The sequence below is a fragment of the Lepus europaeus genome, chromosome 9 (assembly GCF_033115175.1).
Source record: "Lepus europaeus isolate LE1 chromosome 9, mLepTim1.pri, whole genome shotgun sequence".
Lineage (NCBI taxonomy): Eukaryota > Metazoa > Chordata > Mammalia > Lagomorpha > Leporidae > Lepus > Lepus europaeus.
In genome coordinates, this window is record NC_084835.1 from 11292384 (window position 1) to 11305345 (window position 12962).

Here is a 12962-nt window from a genome sequence, read left to right on the forward strand (position 1 = left end):
TCCACCTGTGACTTCCTGGCAGTGCACACCCGGGGAGGCAGCAGGTATTGGCTCTCGTAGTTGGCTCCCTGTTACCTATGTAGGACCTGGATTGAGTTCCCAGCTCCCAGCACTAGCATAGTCCAGTCCTGGCCATCATGGGCTCTGGGGGAGTGAATAAGTGGATGCAAACTTCTTCCCTGTCTCTCTGCCTCTCAAATAAAAATACACAGATGGTTTTTAAAAAAAAAAAAAAAGCATGAGGTATTTATTGTACGTTTGCGCAAACGGGCCCCCACCTAAGGCGGTGAGGAGCCTTTTTTTTTTTTTTTTTTTTTTTTTGATGCAAAAAGCATGAGGTATTTATTGTACGTTTGCGCAAACGGGCCCCCACCTAAGGCGGTGAGGAGCCCTGAGCGGCAGTTTCACACAGGTTATATAGTCAACAAATTAGCATATGGGATTGGCCGGTTCGGAGGGACAATTAGCATACCGGAGAGTGCTGAGGAGAGTGCTGAGGGAACCAGCTGAGGAGAATGCTGAGGAGAGTGCTGAGGGAACCAGCTGAAGAGAATGCTGAGGAGAGTGCTGAGGGAACCAGCTGAGGAGAATGCTGAGGAGAGTACTGAGACTCTCCGAAGGGGAGTGGCAGCTCTGCTCTGGGCATGCCTAGAGGTTCTCTAAAGGGGATAGACTTTTCCTTCCCAGAGAACGTGCCCGCTGGACCCTGGGGAACATCTAACCTCTTAAGAAGCCCCTGATATCTGCCCAGGCCTGTACACCGTGCCAGGGCTTCAGCGGCATGAACCGCTTTAACTCGCGCACCTACTCCAAGTTCAAGAACTCCCTGGTGGTCTCCTTCCTCAGCTACTGCGACTACTACCGGCCGCGCTTCTTCCTGCTGGAGAACGTGCGCAACTTCGTGTCCTTCAAGCGCTCCATGGTCCTGAAGCTCACCCTGCGCTGCCTGGTCCGCATGGGCTACCAGTGCACCTTCGGCGTGCTGCAGGCCGGTCAGTACGGCGTGGCGCAGACGCGCAGGCGGGCCATCATCCTGGCCGCGGCGCCCGGCGAGAAGCTGCCCCTGTTCCCCGAGCCGCTGCACGTGTTTGCGCCCCGGGCCTGCCAGCTGAGCGTCGTGGTGGATGACAAGAAGTTCGTCAGCAACATCACCAGGTTGAGCTCCGGGCCGTTCCGAACCATCACCGTGCGGGACACCATGTCCGACCTGCCCGAGATCCGGAACGGCGCCTCGGCGCCCGAGATCTCCTACAACGGGGAGCCGCAGTCCTGGTTCCAGCGGCAGCTGCGGGGCGCGCAGTACCAGCCCATCCTCAGGGACCACATCTGCAAGGACATGAGCGCGCTGGTGGCCGCCCGCATGCGCCACATCCCGCTGGCCCCCGGCTCCGACTGGCGGGACCTGCCCAACATCGAGGTGCGCCTGTCGGACGGCACCCTGGCCAAGAAGCTGCGCTACACCCACCACGACCGCAAGAACGGCCGCAGCATCTCGGGCGCCCTCCGCGGGGTCTGCTCCTGCGTGGAAGCGGGCAAGGCGTGCGACCCCATGGCCAGGCAGTTCAACACCCTCATCCCCTGGTGCCTGCCCCACACGGGCAACAGGCACAACCACTGGGCCGGCCTCTACGGGCGGCTCGAGTGGGACGGCTTCTTCAGCACCACCGTCACCAACCCCGAGCCCATGGGCAAGCAGGGCCGCGTGCTGCACCCTGAGCAGCACCGTGTGGTGAGCGTGCGGGAGTGCGCCCGCTCCCAGGGCTTCCCCGACACCTACCGGCTCTTCGGCAACATCCTGGACAAGCACCGGCAAGTGGGCAACGCCGTGCCGCCTCCCCTGGCCAAGGCCATCGGCTTGGAGATCAAGCTGTGTATGCTGGCCAGAGCGCGCGAGAGCGCCTCAGCCAAGGTGAAGCAGGAGGACCAGGCCGCCCAGGACTAGCCCCGCCCGCCAGCTCGCGCCGTCCTCGAGCCGCGTGCCCAGTCCGGGCCGTGCGCTGTGCGTGGCCCCGGCCGCCGAGGGGCTGTCGCGATGTGTGCGTCCCGGCTGCCGGCGTCGGCAGGCGCTCCGTGCAGTTCTCCGTGCGCTCCGGATTTTAAAAGTTTTTTATTACGCATTATATCAAATGACCACTGTCCAAGTGGAAATTAAGACTTTATGTAGTTTTTATATGTTGTAATATTTCCTCAAATAAATCTCTCCTATAAACAAAAAAAAAAAAAAAAAAAAAGAAGTCAGTGAGTGGATTTGGGCTTTTTCCCACTGGAGATGAGCTGAAGTTTAGGATTTGGAGGTTGAACTGAGTCTTAAGGGGGTCTCTAGTCTTAGGAAGAGTAGAGTGAACTGCTGCCTGGGGAAGGTGGTTTTACCATGAACACGGGGTGTGTGAGATGGGGCCGGCTAAGGGCCGGCAGGTGGGAGCTGTGGTCTGGGGAGGGTACAGAGCCTTTGTAGGACCGGGTCCGGCAGCCACGTTGCCTCCACCTTTCCTGGCCTCCCTCACCTCTCACTCCGTGTTGCCGCCCAGGTGTCTCTGAAGATGAGGAAGCAAAACCCCCAAAGAAGAGTCTTCCCTCGAGAGTCTCACAAGGAAAGAGGAAGAGAGGCTGCAGGGGAGCTGCAGATACAGCCGACGGGCCAGCCAAGAAGAAGGCGGCCACGGCAGCTGTTAGATCTGAAAACCTCACGGCTGTTAAGGAGGAGGCCCTGAGCGATGACGATTTCAGGTGAGCTGAGGGAAAAGCCTCGGAGCGCGGTGTTCTCACTCGTTCCCCAGGGGGAGCTCTGCCTGCCACTGGGGTCCTGGGGAAGACTGGGCGTTCGTGGAGCTTCGACCAGTGAAGGGCTGGCAGCTTTGCAGGCCAGCACAGCGGCGGCTTGCAGCAGTTTATTCATGGCTGTATGGCCAGGTAGTGGCAAACCCAGGAGCAACCAGACGGCCCGCCTCGTGCTCCCGCACTGCCGGATGCTGGCCGCACACGGGGCATTCATCTGATGACGCAGCCTCGTCTCAGTCCTGCTCTGCTCCAGTGCGCTCTGCCCTTGACCACCTGGACACTCAGCTTCCCTGGACATGCACCTGAGCTGCTACCCTGAGGGATGCTCTATGCTTCCTTCCCCCTGCCTGACGGCTTCCGTGCCACAGTCCTCACTGCTGCTTCCTCCTTTCCTCCACGGGTGTGCCAGGTGCCACCTAAGCTCACTGAATGCTGGAACCATGCCTGGTTCATTTTTGTAGCCCATCTAGGGCTGGGCCTTTTAGTCGATGGACACCGGAGTGTTTTGGAATGTTCACAATCACGTGCTGAACAGTGAATAGGAGTCCGGGTCGTTATCTGGCTTCCAGGACAGTTGGGGGAGGGGACGAGAGGAAGAACAGAGAGGTGGTCGTCATTGCTTCAGGACCACCTGCCAGTCCTAGCATAGGGAGTGCTCCGGCAGAGGGCAGCCGTGGGAAGCGTGCACTTTGTCACCACAGTTCCTTTTGCTTTAGTCTTTCTGAAGCGTGCCTCTGAGTTCCCTGCTTCCCAGTTGCCTCCCTCACGGCTGGAATTCTGCCTGTGGAGAGAGCGCAGGAGGCTGCTGGGGGCAGTTGGGTCCCCCCTGCTCTCTCCCCTGAGAGATGACTATGCTCAAGCCCATACCATGTGGGTGTTTCTGCCCTGTTTGTTCCTTTGTTCCAAGGAGAGATTTGCTGCTGTAATCCTTTTTTTTTTTTTTTGACAGGCAGAGTGGACAGTGAGAGAGAGAGAGAGAGAGAAAGGTCTTCCTTTGCTGTTGGTTCACCCTCTAATGGCCGCTGCGGTTGGCACGCTGCGGCCAGCGCACCGCGCTGATCCAATGGCAGGAGCCAGGGGCTTATCCTGGTCTCCCATGGGGTGCAGGACCCAAGCACTTGGGCCATCCTCCACTGCACTCCCTGGCCACAGCAGAGATTTGGCCTGGAAGAGGGGCAACCGGGACAGAATCCGGCGCCCCGACCGGGACTAGAACCCGGTGTCCCGGTGTGCCAGCGCCGCAAGGCGGAGGATTAGCCTAGTGAGCCGCGGCGCCGGCCTTTGCTGCTGTAATTCTGAGAGCAGACCAAGAAGAAAGTAAGTTATCAGAGCTCAGTACTGAGAAGTGGTCATTTTACATGTCTGTGCTAAAGTAATAGCCAAGTGTGAAAATTTACACAGGCTAGAAGTAACTCGGTATCGAGTTGAAGGAACTCAATCCAGGTCTCCCACATGGGTGGCAGGAGCCTGACTGCTGGAGCGAGAACCGGAGCTGGGCGTTGACCCCTGATACTGCAGTGTGGGACACAGGCATCGCAACTACCAGAACACACGCCTGGCCCTGCACACATTTTGTGTAAATTTGCCGTAATCTGTACCCGGCGGCAACCATTTGTTCTTGAGCCTTTGCTTAGAGAGCTAGCGATCAGTGCAGTTACCTGCTTAACCAGCTGTGTTCTTCTTACTGTTCATGGCCTACCTATGTGTTGTCAAGTCCTCACTCGTCTTGGGGTTAGAACTCTGCCAGCTTTCGTCTCCCTACACCCTGCCTGTCAGAGGTAGAAGACGGTCTCTGGGTCGGTCCGCGGAGCAGTCAGCTGCCGTGAATTCCCGTCTCTCCCTGCTGGCGCCGGTGCACATGTGCTACACACGGGTGTACTCAGCTAGCGCACCCAGTGCTGATGTCTTCTGAGCTCCCCCGAGACACTCGTGGCCACAGCTGTGCTCTCCCTCCCAGCTCTAGGCTGAGGTTAGCATTGCCCTCTCTGAGTGGACAGCACATCTCGTGGCAGACTGACCGCGCCCATTGTGATGACCTCTGGAGACCCGTGCTGACGCGGGAAGTGAGGCTCAGCTCGGCAGGCACTTGGAAATAATGCAGCAGTTTCTCCGCAGATAGAGGAGCTTTGGAATCTCATGCAGTAGGGGTGTGACGCTGCCTTCAGCGTCCTTCCTGTCGTGTTTGCACAGGGACTGTCCGAGTGACCTCCGGAAGGCACAACCTCTGGAGAGACGGGCTCCTGCTGGCAAAGGCGGTGACCAAGGAGAAGAGGAAGAAAGTGAAGACGATTGGGAAGAGGTGGAAGGTAAGAAAACAGCTTTGCTTCTAGGACTGTTTGGTTCTGCCTGGAGTCAAGTCACTGTTGCCATCCTGTTTTTCTGTTGGACTGAGAAGACGCAGGGTAAGGCTGCAGTGCTTTGATAGAAGAATTTGGGCGCCAAGGCACCAAGGTCAGTGGTGTGTCCTGGGAGGTGACAGTCAGTGGAGTAGCAGTAGCAGGGGCAGCATCACCTTCGTGGAAGGAGCACAGGCTTTGCAAGTTCAGCTTGGCTTCCGAGCCCAGCTTTGCCAGCTGGGTGGGCTCTGCCAGCCATAACCTCCCTTCTGTGCACTGTGCTGTGTCGCTGGCAGCCGTCTGTGAACTGTGAATGTGTGCGGAGAGCCACCGCAGTCTAGGCCCAGGAGTGCTAGGGAGAAAAATGTTTGCAGGTGTCCCAAGCCCAGGCTATCTTCTGCTCCAGTAAACAGCCAGGGTGGGCCTCGCTTCCTGCTCAAGTGTGTTTTCCTGTACTGGCTCCTCCGGCTAGTTAGCTCTCACACCACCTTGAGTGTATCCTTGTCTCTACACATTGTGAACCAAGCGAAAATAAGTTACAGACACCAGGACACTTCATTTGTGATGAATACTTGGGTGTGTTTTTCTTAAGAAGACATTCTCCTACCTAACAAAACAATGTTACCGCAGCTCAGAAAATGAGCACTAAGTCCGCAGGTGCTGTAAGACATCTGTGCAGCCGCTTCCTTGCTCTGGGCAGTCCAGGACCCAGCAGGGTGGCAGCCTGACACTTACACTTGGTGGCTGTGCCTCTCTGTTCATCTGGAGCAGCACCCTGCCGTCACCTGACTTTGCTTTCCGTAGTAGCGCCATCTTTCCAGCTGTGCCAGCCTCTGGGTTTGTAGAATATCTCCTGTGCTGGTTTTGTTTGATAAATACTGAGGCGCCATGCGGTGCTGTTAGATGTGTTTCAGTATCCCCTGTATCTCTTGTGAATGGTGAGTGAATTCCAAAGACTTGATTGACAGACTGAAGTACGTGGCAGGGGTGGAGGTGAGAATGTGTGGCAGGTGATGCTGTCCGTCTCACGTTGTCTGCCTACATGTCCGGTGTCGCTGTCCTGGTGCCGCTCGGTCAAGCCTGCTTCGCCACCATGGCCTTTTGACACGACCTCATTCGTTGTGGAGAACGTTTTTGTCTTTTGGCACGGGATGTTTTACACTGTTCTTTGGCTTTCCTTGCCCAGACCTGAGGGCAGCCTTTTCCCACCCCAAGAAGCCCAGGTTCTTTAGGAGAGGAGTGGATAACAGCCAGGTTCTTGGCATTAGGTGGGCTCCGAGCTTCAAGTGCTCTTGCTAATAGAGAGCTAAGCACGGGATCCAGGTAGGGTAAAGAGACGAAGACGCCGCCTTGCTCATCACTCAGGATCTGCAGGGGAGAGTGAGGGCAGACGCCCCAGCCATGGCGTTGCAAAGCAGAGGTGACGTGTGGTGACGCAGAGACCAGGAGGCCCTTGCATCAGAGTCACGGTGACACGCACGTGCGCGTCGGCTCTGCGGCACTGCCTCTGTGTTTCCTCATCTGAAGCTTCCCTGGGGGCTGTGCGGGGGAAGGGGGCGGTGCCCGTGCGCTCTGGGGATGCCAAGCGTGGAAGGAACCGTGGTCGGCGTGGGGGGCGCCTCGCATCCCCTCACCTCCCCCTTCCCAGCAGAAGCTCGGCTTTGTTCGGTGGAGTGGCTGTTGCTGAAAAAAACCTGATTGTTCCTAGAACTGACCGAGCCTGTGCTGGGCGATGTGGCAGAGCCAGCAGCTTCCTCTCAGTCCGCCGTGCCCGTGGATGCGGTGGAGATAGAGATCGAAACGCCAGAGCAGGCGAAAATGAGAGAAAAAAGGTAGGTCAGGCCCTTGCTTGTAGGTCCCCGTCACAGACGGTGGGCAAGAGCTGCTGTTCAATGAAAGCTGGAGAAGCAGCGAGCCAGGGCTCAGCATCAAAGTGCCTGGGACCTCCTGTCCTTAGGGCTGGAATGGGAAACCTTTGGGAGGGGGGGAACGCCCCTGCCCGAGGGCTGAGCTCTGGTTCAGCCGCTGCTTTGCCAGATCCTTGGTACATTTTGGTGAGGAGCCAGTGGCTCGCAGGCTGAGAATCGTCTCAGGAGTTGTTTACTCATTTGCTCAGTATGCTCAGGAGCCATGTCTGAATCGCTGTTGGCCTGCCGAGTCCTCGTGCTTTTTCCCATCCATTCCACTGCCGGGCTGGACACAGTGCCCGCCGTGCATGGGCCCCCTGCTTCCCAGAGTCCCAGTGCCTCTGCACTGCCGGTGGCCTGGGTCACGGGTCAGTGAGTTCCACTGTCTGATGTGGACGCACAGAGGAGGACCTCATGGAAATCATTCAAGAAGCTGAGTTTGCCCAGATCCGGGAGCTGCTGCACCGGGACTGCATCCTCCAGAGGGCTGCCTGGACGGCACAGAGAGCCGCGGTGCTGGGGAGGGCGCCAGGCAGCGCAGGCTCCCGCAGGAAGCCAGGCCGGGAAGCAGTCGGGATACACAGTGTCCCGAGCTGTTTGCAGGAAGGTGCCCAGGTCAGCCGCTGCTTGCAGATTTGCCCGAGTCCAGCCTTGCCCGGCGGACGGGGAGGGTGGCTCTGGAGTCAGTGTGAGCGGAATAGCTGGGGTATGGGCTCTGGCCTTGGCTTCCTGCCTCATTGTTGGATTTTTTTCCACTCTGCATTGCAGAGAGAAGATAAAAATGGAGTTCGAGACGTATATCCGGAGGGCGATGAAACGTTTTCACAAGGAAGTTCACGAGAACACACACAAGGTGAGGGCGCGGGTGCGTGGAAAGAAGCCGGCGTATTTCTGGCTCTGCTCCTCGCTGGGTGACCGTGGCAGGCTGCTTGCTTCTCTCTGAGAGGTGCTGGTGGCGCTTGCCTCGGGGTGGGTGTGGGATGAAGCAGATTCTGGTGTGAGCTCACTTGTAGCGCAGTGCCTGGCGGCTGCCGGGCCTGAGGAGCTCTCCCAGTTCTGTTTTTCAGCCATTTGCTAACATTCATTCCCATTGCAGCGAAAGCCACTGGCTTTTGACTTCAGCATTACTTGCTGAGCACGGGGAAGGACCTAGCAGGGTGCGTGGCTCTGTAGGGATGGAGACTTGTGCAGGCTGAGTGTCCCTGATCCAAAAATGTGAAATTTGGAGTACCCCCAAATTGGGAACGTTTTTTAAAAAAATTTATTTCTATTTTATTTGAAAGGCATAGGGCTGAGCCAGGCAGAAGCCAGGAGCCAGAAGCTTCTTCTGGGTCTCCCACATGGGTACAAGAGCCCAAGCACTTGGACCATCTTCTGCTTTCCCTGGCACATTAGCAGAGAGCTGGATCAGAAGTGGAGCAGACAGGACTCGAACTGGTGCCCATATGGGATGCTGGTGCCTCACGCGGCAGCTTAGCCAGCTGCACCACAGTGCCGGTCCCATTCGGAAACTTTTTGACCGTAGGATTTTAGAGCTTTTTGGATATTGGATTTTGGATTAAGGGTGCTCAGTTGGTAAAGTCTATGCAGATATTCCGAAATCCAGGAAACACTTTGGTCCCAGGCAAAGTTAAGGAGTTCCAGTCTCACAGATGGACCAAGGACTGAAAGGAGAAATTCAAGACTCTGCTTAGAACAGTGAAAGGCCTTCGGGGGTCTGGTGGCTGGGGAAAGGTTTGTTTCAGAGAAGGGGTCAGGTGGGAAGACACCTGGGCCAGGTTGTGGCAGGGATGCCTGTATGTGTCTAGGGTGCAGGTGAGGGAAGTGTGGTGGGCCTCTAGCCAGGGTCGTGGTGGGGTGGGAGAGTGTAGGATGGGGGAGGAGGCCCTGTCAGCAGCTGCCGCACACGTCCAGGGGTGGGTGGAGTGGCCTGGTGGATTGAAGAGGCCGCCGCGTTCCTTTCACCTCTTAGCAGGTGTGGGAAATGAAAGGAGGGGCAGAATCAAGGTGACTGAGGTTTGGAGCTGAAGGGAGGTGGGGATGGGCAGGGCCATGGATTACAATCAGGAGGCTGTTGGCTGGGAGAAGGAAGACCAGTGTTGAAGGGAAACAGCGTAAAGCTCCGTGGGGAGAAGATGGCAGCCACGCCATGTGGTTGTTTCCGTGGGTTGATGAAGGGTGGGGATGAGGGCAAACAACGAGCCCTGCCCACCTGCTGCTCACAGCCACGTGCGCAGTCAGGGGCTCTCCAGCAGCCCTGCTCCTTCCGTCCCCAGTCACTTTCACTCCCAGCAAACCCTAGACACTGCAGTGTTTCATCCATAAATCATTTTATGTTTGAGACAAACCCTCTTGAATGGAAAAGTTTGTATTTTGAAGCCTTGAGGTTTGATCACTTCTTGGAGGGAGTGAGCATATGGAGAGGAGAGGAGTGGGGGAGACCGGTCTGAGAAATGGCTGCTGCAGATGCGTTTACTTCCTGTACCCAGACTTGGCTACAGTTCCTTCCTGCCACGAAATGTCTCTGAATTTGGTGGCAAAAATCCCTGCCTGTTTTCAGCTTCCCTTCCATGCCTGCCCCTTCCTCCTTTCCCGATTTTGCAGGTTCACCTTCTGTGCCTGCTGGCCAACGGCTTCTACCGCAACAGCGTCTGCAGCCAGCCAGACCTGCATGCCATTGGCCTTTCCATCATCCCTATTCGCTTTACCAAAGTGCCTCCTGGGGACGTGGACGTGAGCTACCTCTCCAGCCTGGTGAAGTGGTAAGGCCCCCGCTCACCTGCGGAGCTGGAGTGGGGGATGTGTGTTTCTGGGGGCTGGTTCAGGTCCATTCTGAAGCCCTTCTCTGCGGTGGTGACTCTGTGCTGGGCAGGGGCATCGAAGGTGGGGAAACACCAGGTATGCTCCCTGCCCTGGAAGAGTTCTTAAGCTGGTGGGAGACACGTGAGGCGTACTCTGGAAGACCTGTGCTGGGGACTGTCTAGGCTGGGGGGTCTGGGATGGCTCCCCAGGAAGGTGAAACCTGAGGTGGGGCCTGGTGATGTAGCCATCAGCCAGACAGCCTGGGAAGAGAACCGAAGCAGGTGCACCTCACAGTCCGCTTCCTGCTTGAGGTTTTCTTGGCTGTAAGAGAATGGACGTTGCCTTCACCCTGACCCCTCACAACACAATTCCTGGTTTCTCCCCAGGTTCATCGGAACGTTCACAGTTAACGCAGAGCTTTCAGCCAGTGAGCAAGACAACCTGCAGACTACGCTGGAAAGGAGATTCGCCATCTACTCTGCACGAGACGACAAGGAGCTGGTCCATGTAAGGAGCTCTGCAGTAGCTCTGTTGTGTTGGTGCTGTCACAGTGTTAAAGGCAGTCCCATGCAAGACACCTTTCTAGGGCTTTTCCGTGCCTTCGGCAGCCCTCTTAGCCGCCCTGATGGCTACTAAAGCTCAGCAGATTCACTTGGTCAGTGTTGGGATCAGGGTCGGGTCCCAGGCCTGTGCTCGCGCCTGTCGTGCTGCTTTGAGTACTGTAGCTTGTAGTGCGATTGGAAATCCAGAAGTGTGTTTGTAACTTCGTCCATTTACAAGAGTGCTTTGCCTACTTGGGCCGCCTTGTGATTCCCTTTGAATCTGATGGTCTGATTTCCTGTTTCTCCAAAAGACCACTGGAATTGTTATGGGGATCGCATTGGATCAGGAGCAAGATTAAATGGCAGTGCCTTCTGGGCAGTGCTAAGTCTTCTGACCCATAATCAGGGAGTTTTTGCTTGTAATTTTAGCTGTGTCTGTGATTTTCAGCTTATGCATCTTTCACCTCCTTGGTTAATTTTTTTCCTGGGTATTCTTTGTGATGAATCTATGAATAGTATTGTTTTCTTAATGTCCTTTAAAATTTTTGTTTTAGTTCATCTGTTTGAAAGGTAGCGAGACAGTTTCCATCTGCTTGTTCACTGACCACATGCCCACAATGACTGAGGCCTGGGCTAGGGCTGAAGCTGGGAGCTGGGAACTCAATCCAGGTCTCACATGGGTGCCAGGAACCCAAGCGCTTAAGCCAGTAAGTGCTGCCTCCCAGGGTCTGCATCAGCAGGAAACGAGAGTGAGGGTCAGGAGCCGGAGCTGGGCATTGCGCCCACATCCCGTGTTGGAGTGCCTTGGTTCAGGTCCCATTTCTGCTCCTACTCCAGCGTCCCGCGGTGCGCTCTCTGGGAGGCAGCACATGATTGCTCAAGTACATGGGTCCCTGCCGCCCATGTGGGAGACCCAGGTTAAGTTCTTAGCTTCTGGCTCTGCCTGGCCCAGCCCTGGCTGCTGTGGGCATTTGGTGAATAAAACAGCAGATGGAAGATCTCTTCCCGTCTGTCAGTGTCTGCTTTTCAAAAAAAAAAGACCTGGAAGTTAGATGCACCACATGTTGAACACAGAACAGTCAGAAGAGTTCTCACTCAGAGCCCAGGACTGGGTCGTTTTTCAAGCCAGATGCGTGCGAGTGCTTCATGGGAAGTGGAATTACAACGTAAGTTATTCTGCACAGTTCTTTCATGATAGACATCTTCCATGAAGTTTTTCAAGAGCCTTTGTGCGCATGGATTTTGACTTTTTGTTCCATTTTCTCGAAATGGGATTTATCCCATTTATCCCATAGGATATATCCCTATTTACAGCCATAGATAACGTTTTCTTACAAACATGATACTACTGTAGATTTTTAAAGAAAAACTTTTTTTAATAGAAAGCTTTTATTTAATAAATATAAATTTCCAAAGTACAACTTCGGATTATAGCGGCTATTTCCCCCCATAACCTCCCTCCCACCCACAACCATCCCATCTCTCACTCCTTCTCCCATCCCATTCTTCATCAAGATTCATTTTCAATTAACTTTATATACAGAAGATCAGTTTAGTATACACTAAGTAAAGATTTCAACAGACTGCAACCACACAGACACACGAAGTACAGAGTACTGCTTGAGTAGTAGTTTTACTGTTAAATTGCGTAGTACAACACATTAAAGACAGAGATCCTACATGGGGAGTAAGTGCACAGTGACTCCTATTGTTGATTTAACAACTGACACTGTCATTTATGATGTCAGTGATCACCCAAGGCTCTTGTCCTGAGCTGCCAAGGCTATGGAAGCCTCTTGAGTTCACAAACTCCGACCTTCTTTGATGGCCCATTCTTTCCACTGGGATCTCACAGAGATCTTCCATGTAGGTCATTTTTTGCCACAGTGTCTTGGCTTTCCATTTCCTGAAATGCTCTCATGGGCTTTTTAGCCGGATCTGAATGTCTTAAGGGCTGATTCTGAGGCCAAAGTGCTGTCTAGGATATTTGTCATTCTATGAGTCTGCTGTGTATCCCGCTTGCCATGTTGGATTGTTCTCTCCTTTTTAATTCTATCAGTTAGTATTAGCAGACACTTGGTCTTATTTATATGATCCCTTTGACAGTCCTATCTTTATGATCAGTTATGAACTTAAACTGTTCACTTTGACTAGTAAGATGGCATTGCTATCTGTCAGCTTAATGGGATTTGGAGTCCCATGGCAAGGAAAAGCTTGTCTTGTGATGTGGTGGGCGTTTCCCCATTTTTCTGCAAAAGCAAACCTCTGCAGCAGCATGTGTAACAGTGCGGCCTCTTCAGACCCTTCGGTTGTTTCTTGCTTTCCCCTGTTGTAAACAACATTGAGTTCATGAAGCGGTCACTTAGTTTCCTGGGATAAACATGCTGTTCTTTCCCCTCGCAGATATTTTTGCTGATTCTCCGGGCCCTGCAGCTCCTGACACGACTGGTGCTGTCTCTCCAGCCAGTTCCTCTGAAGCTGTCAATGGCAAAGGTGAGGTTCTCAGGCTCCCAGAGAAGAGGCAGTTGGTCAGGGAGGGAGGAGGGAGGAGGGGGGAAATTACCACTTTTTAACGAGCTGGTGCTCATGGAGCACGG

General features: G+C 54.7%; 1 protein-coding gene across 1 annotated transcript in view; it reads left to right on the forward strand.

Moving 5' to 3' along the window:
• XPC (XPC complex subunit, DNA damage recognition and repair factor) overlaps positions 1-12962 on the forward strand; it is a 30635-nt gene that overhangs the window by 4344 nt on the left and 13329 nt on the right. Inside the window, exons 2-8 of the mRNA XM_062200518.1 lie at positions 2529-2727; positions 4969-5084; positions 6823-6946; positions 7790-7874; positions 9626-9783; positions 10210-10330; positions 12769-12858. Coding sequence (XP_062056502.1) covers positions 2529-2727; positions 4969-5084; positions 6823-6946; positions 7790-7874; positions 9626-9783; positions 10210-10330; positions 12769-12858 — 893 coding nt within the window. The remainder of the gene's footprint in view (positions 1-2528; positions 2728-4968; positions 5085-6822; positions 6947-7789; positions 7875-9625; positions 9784-10209; positions 10331-12768; positions 12859-12962) is intronic.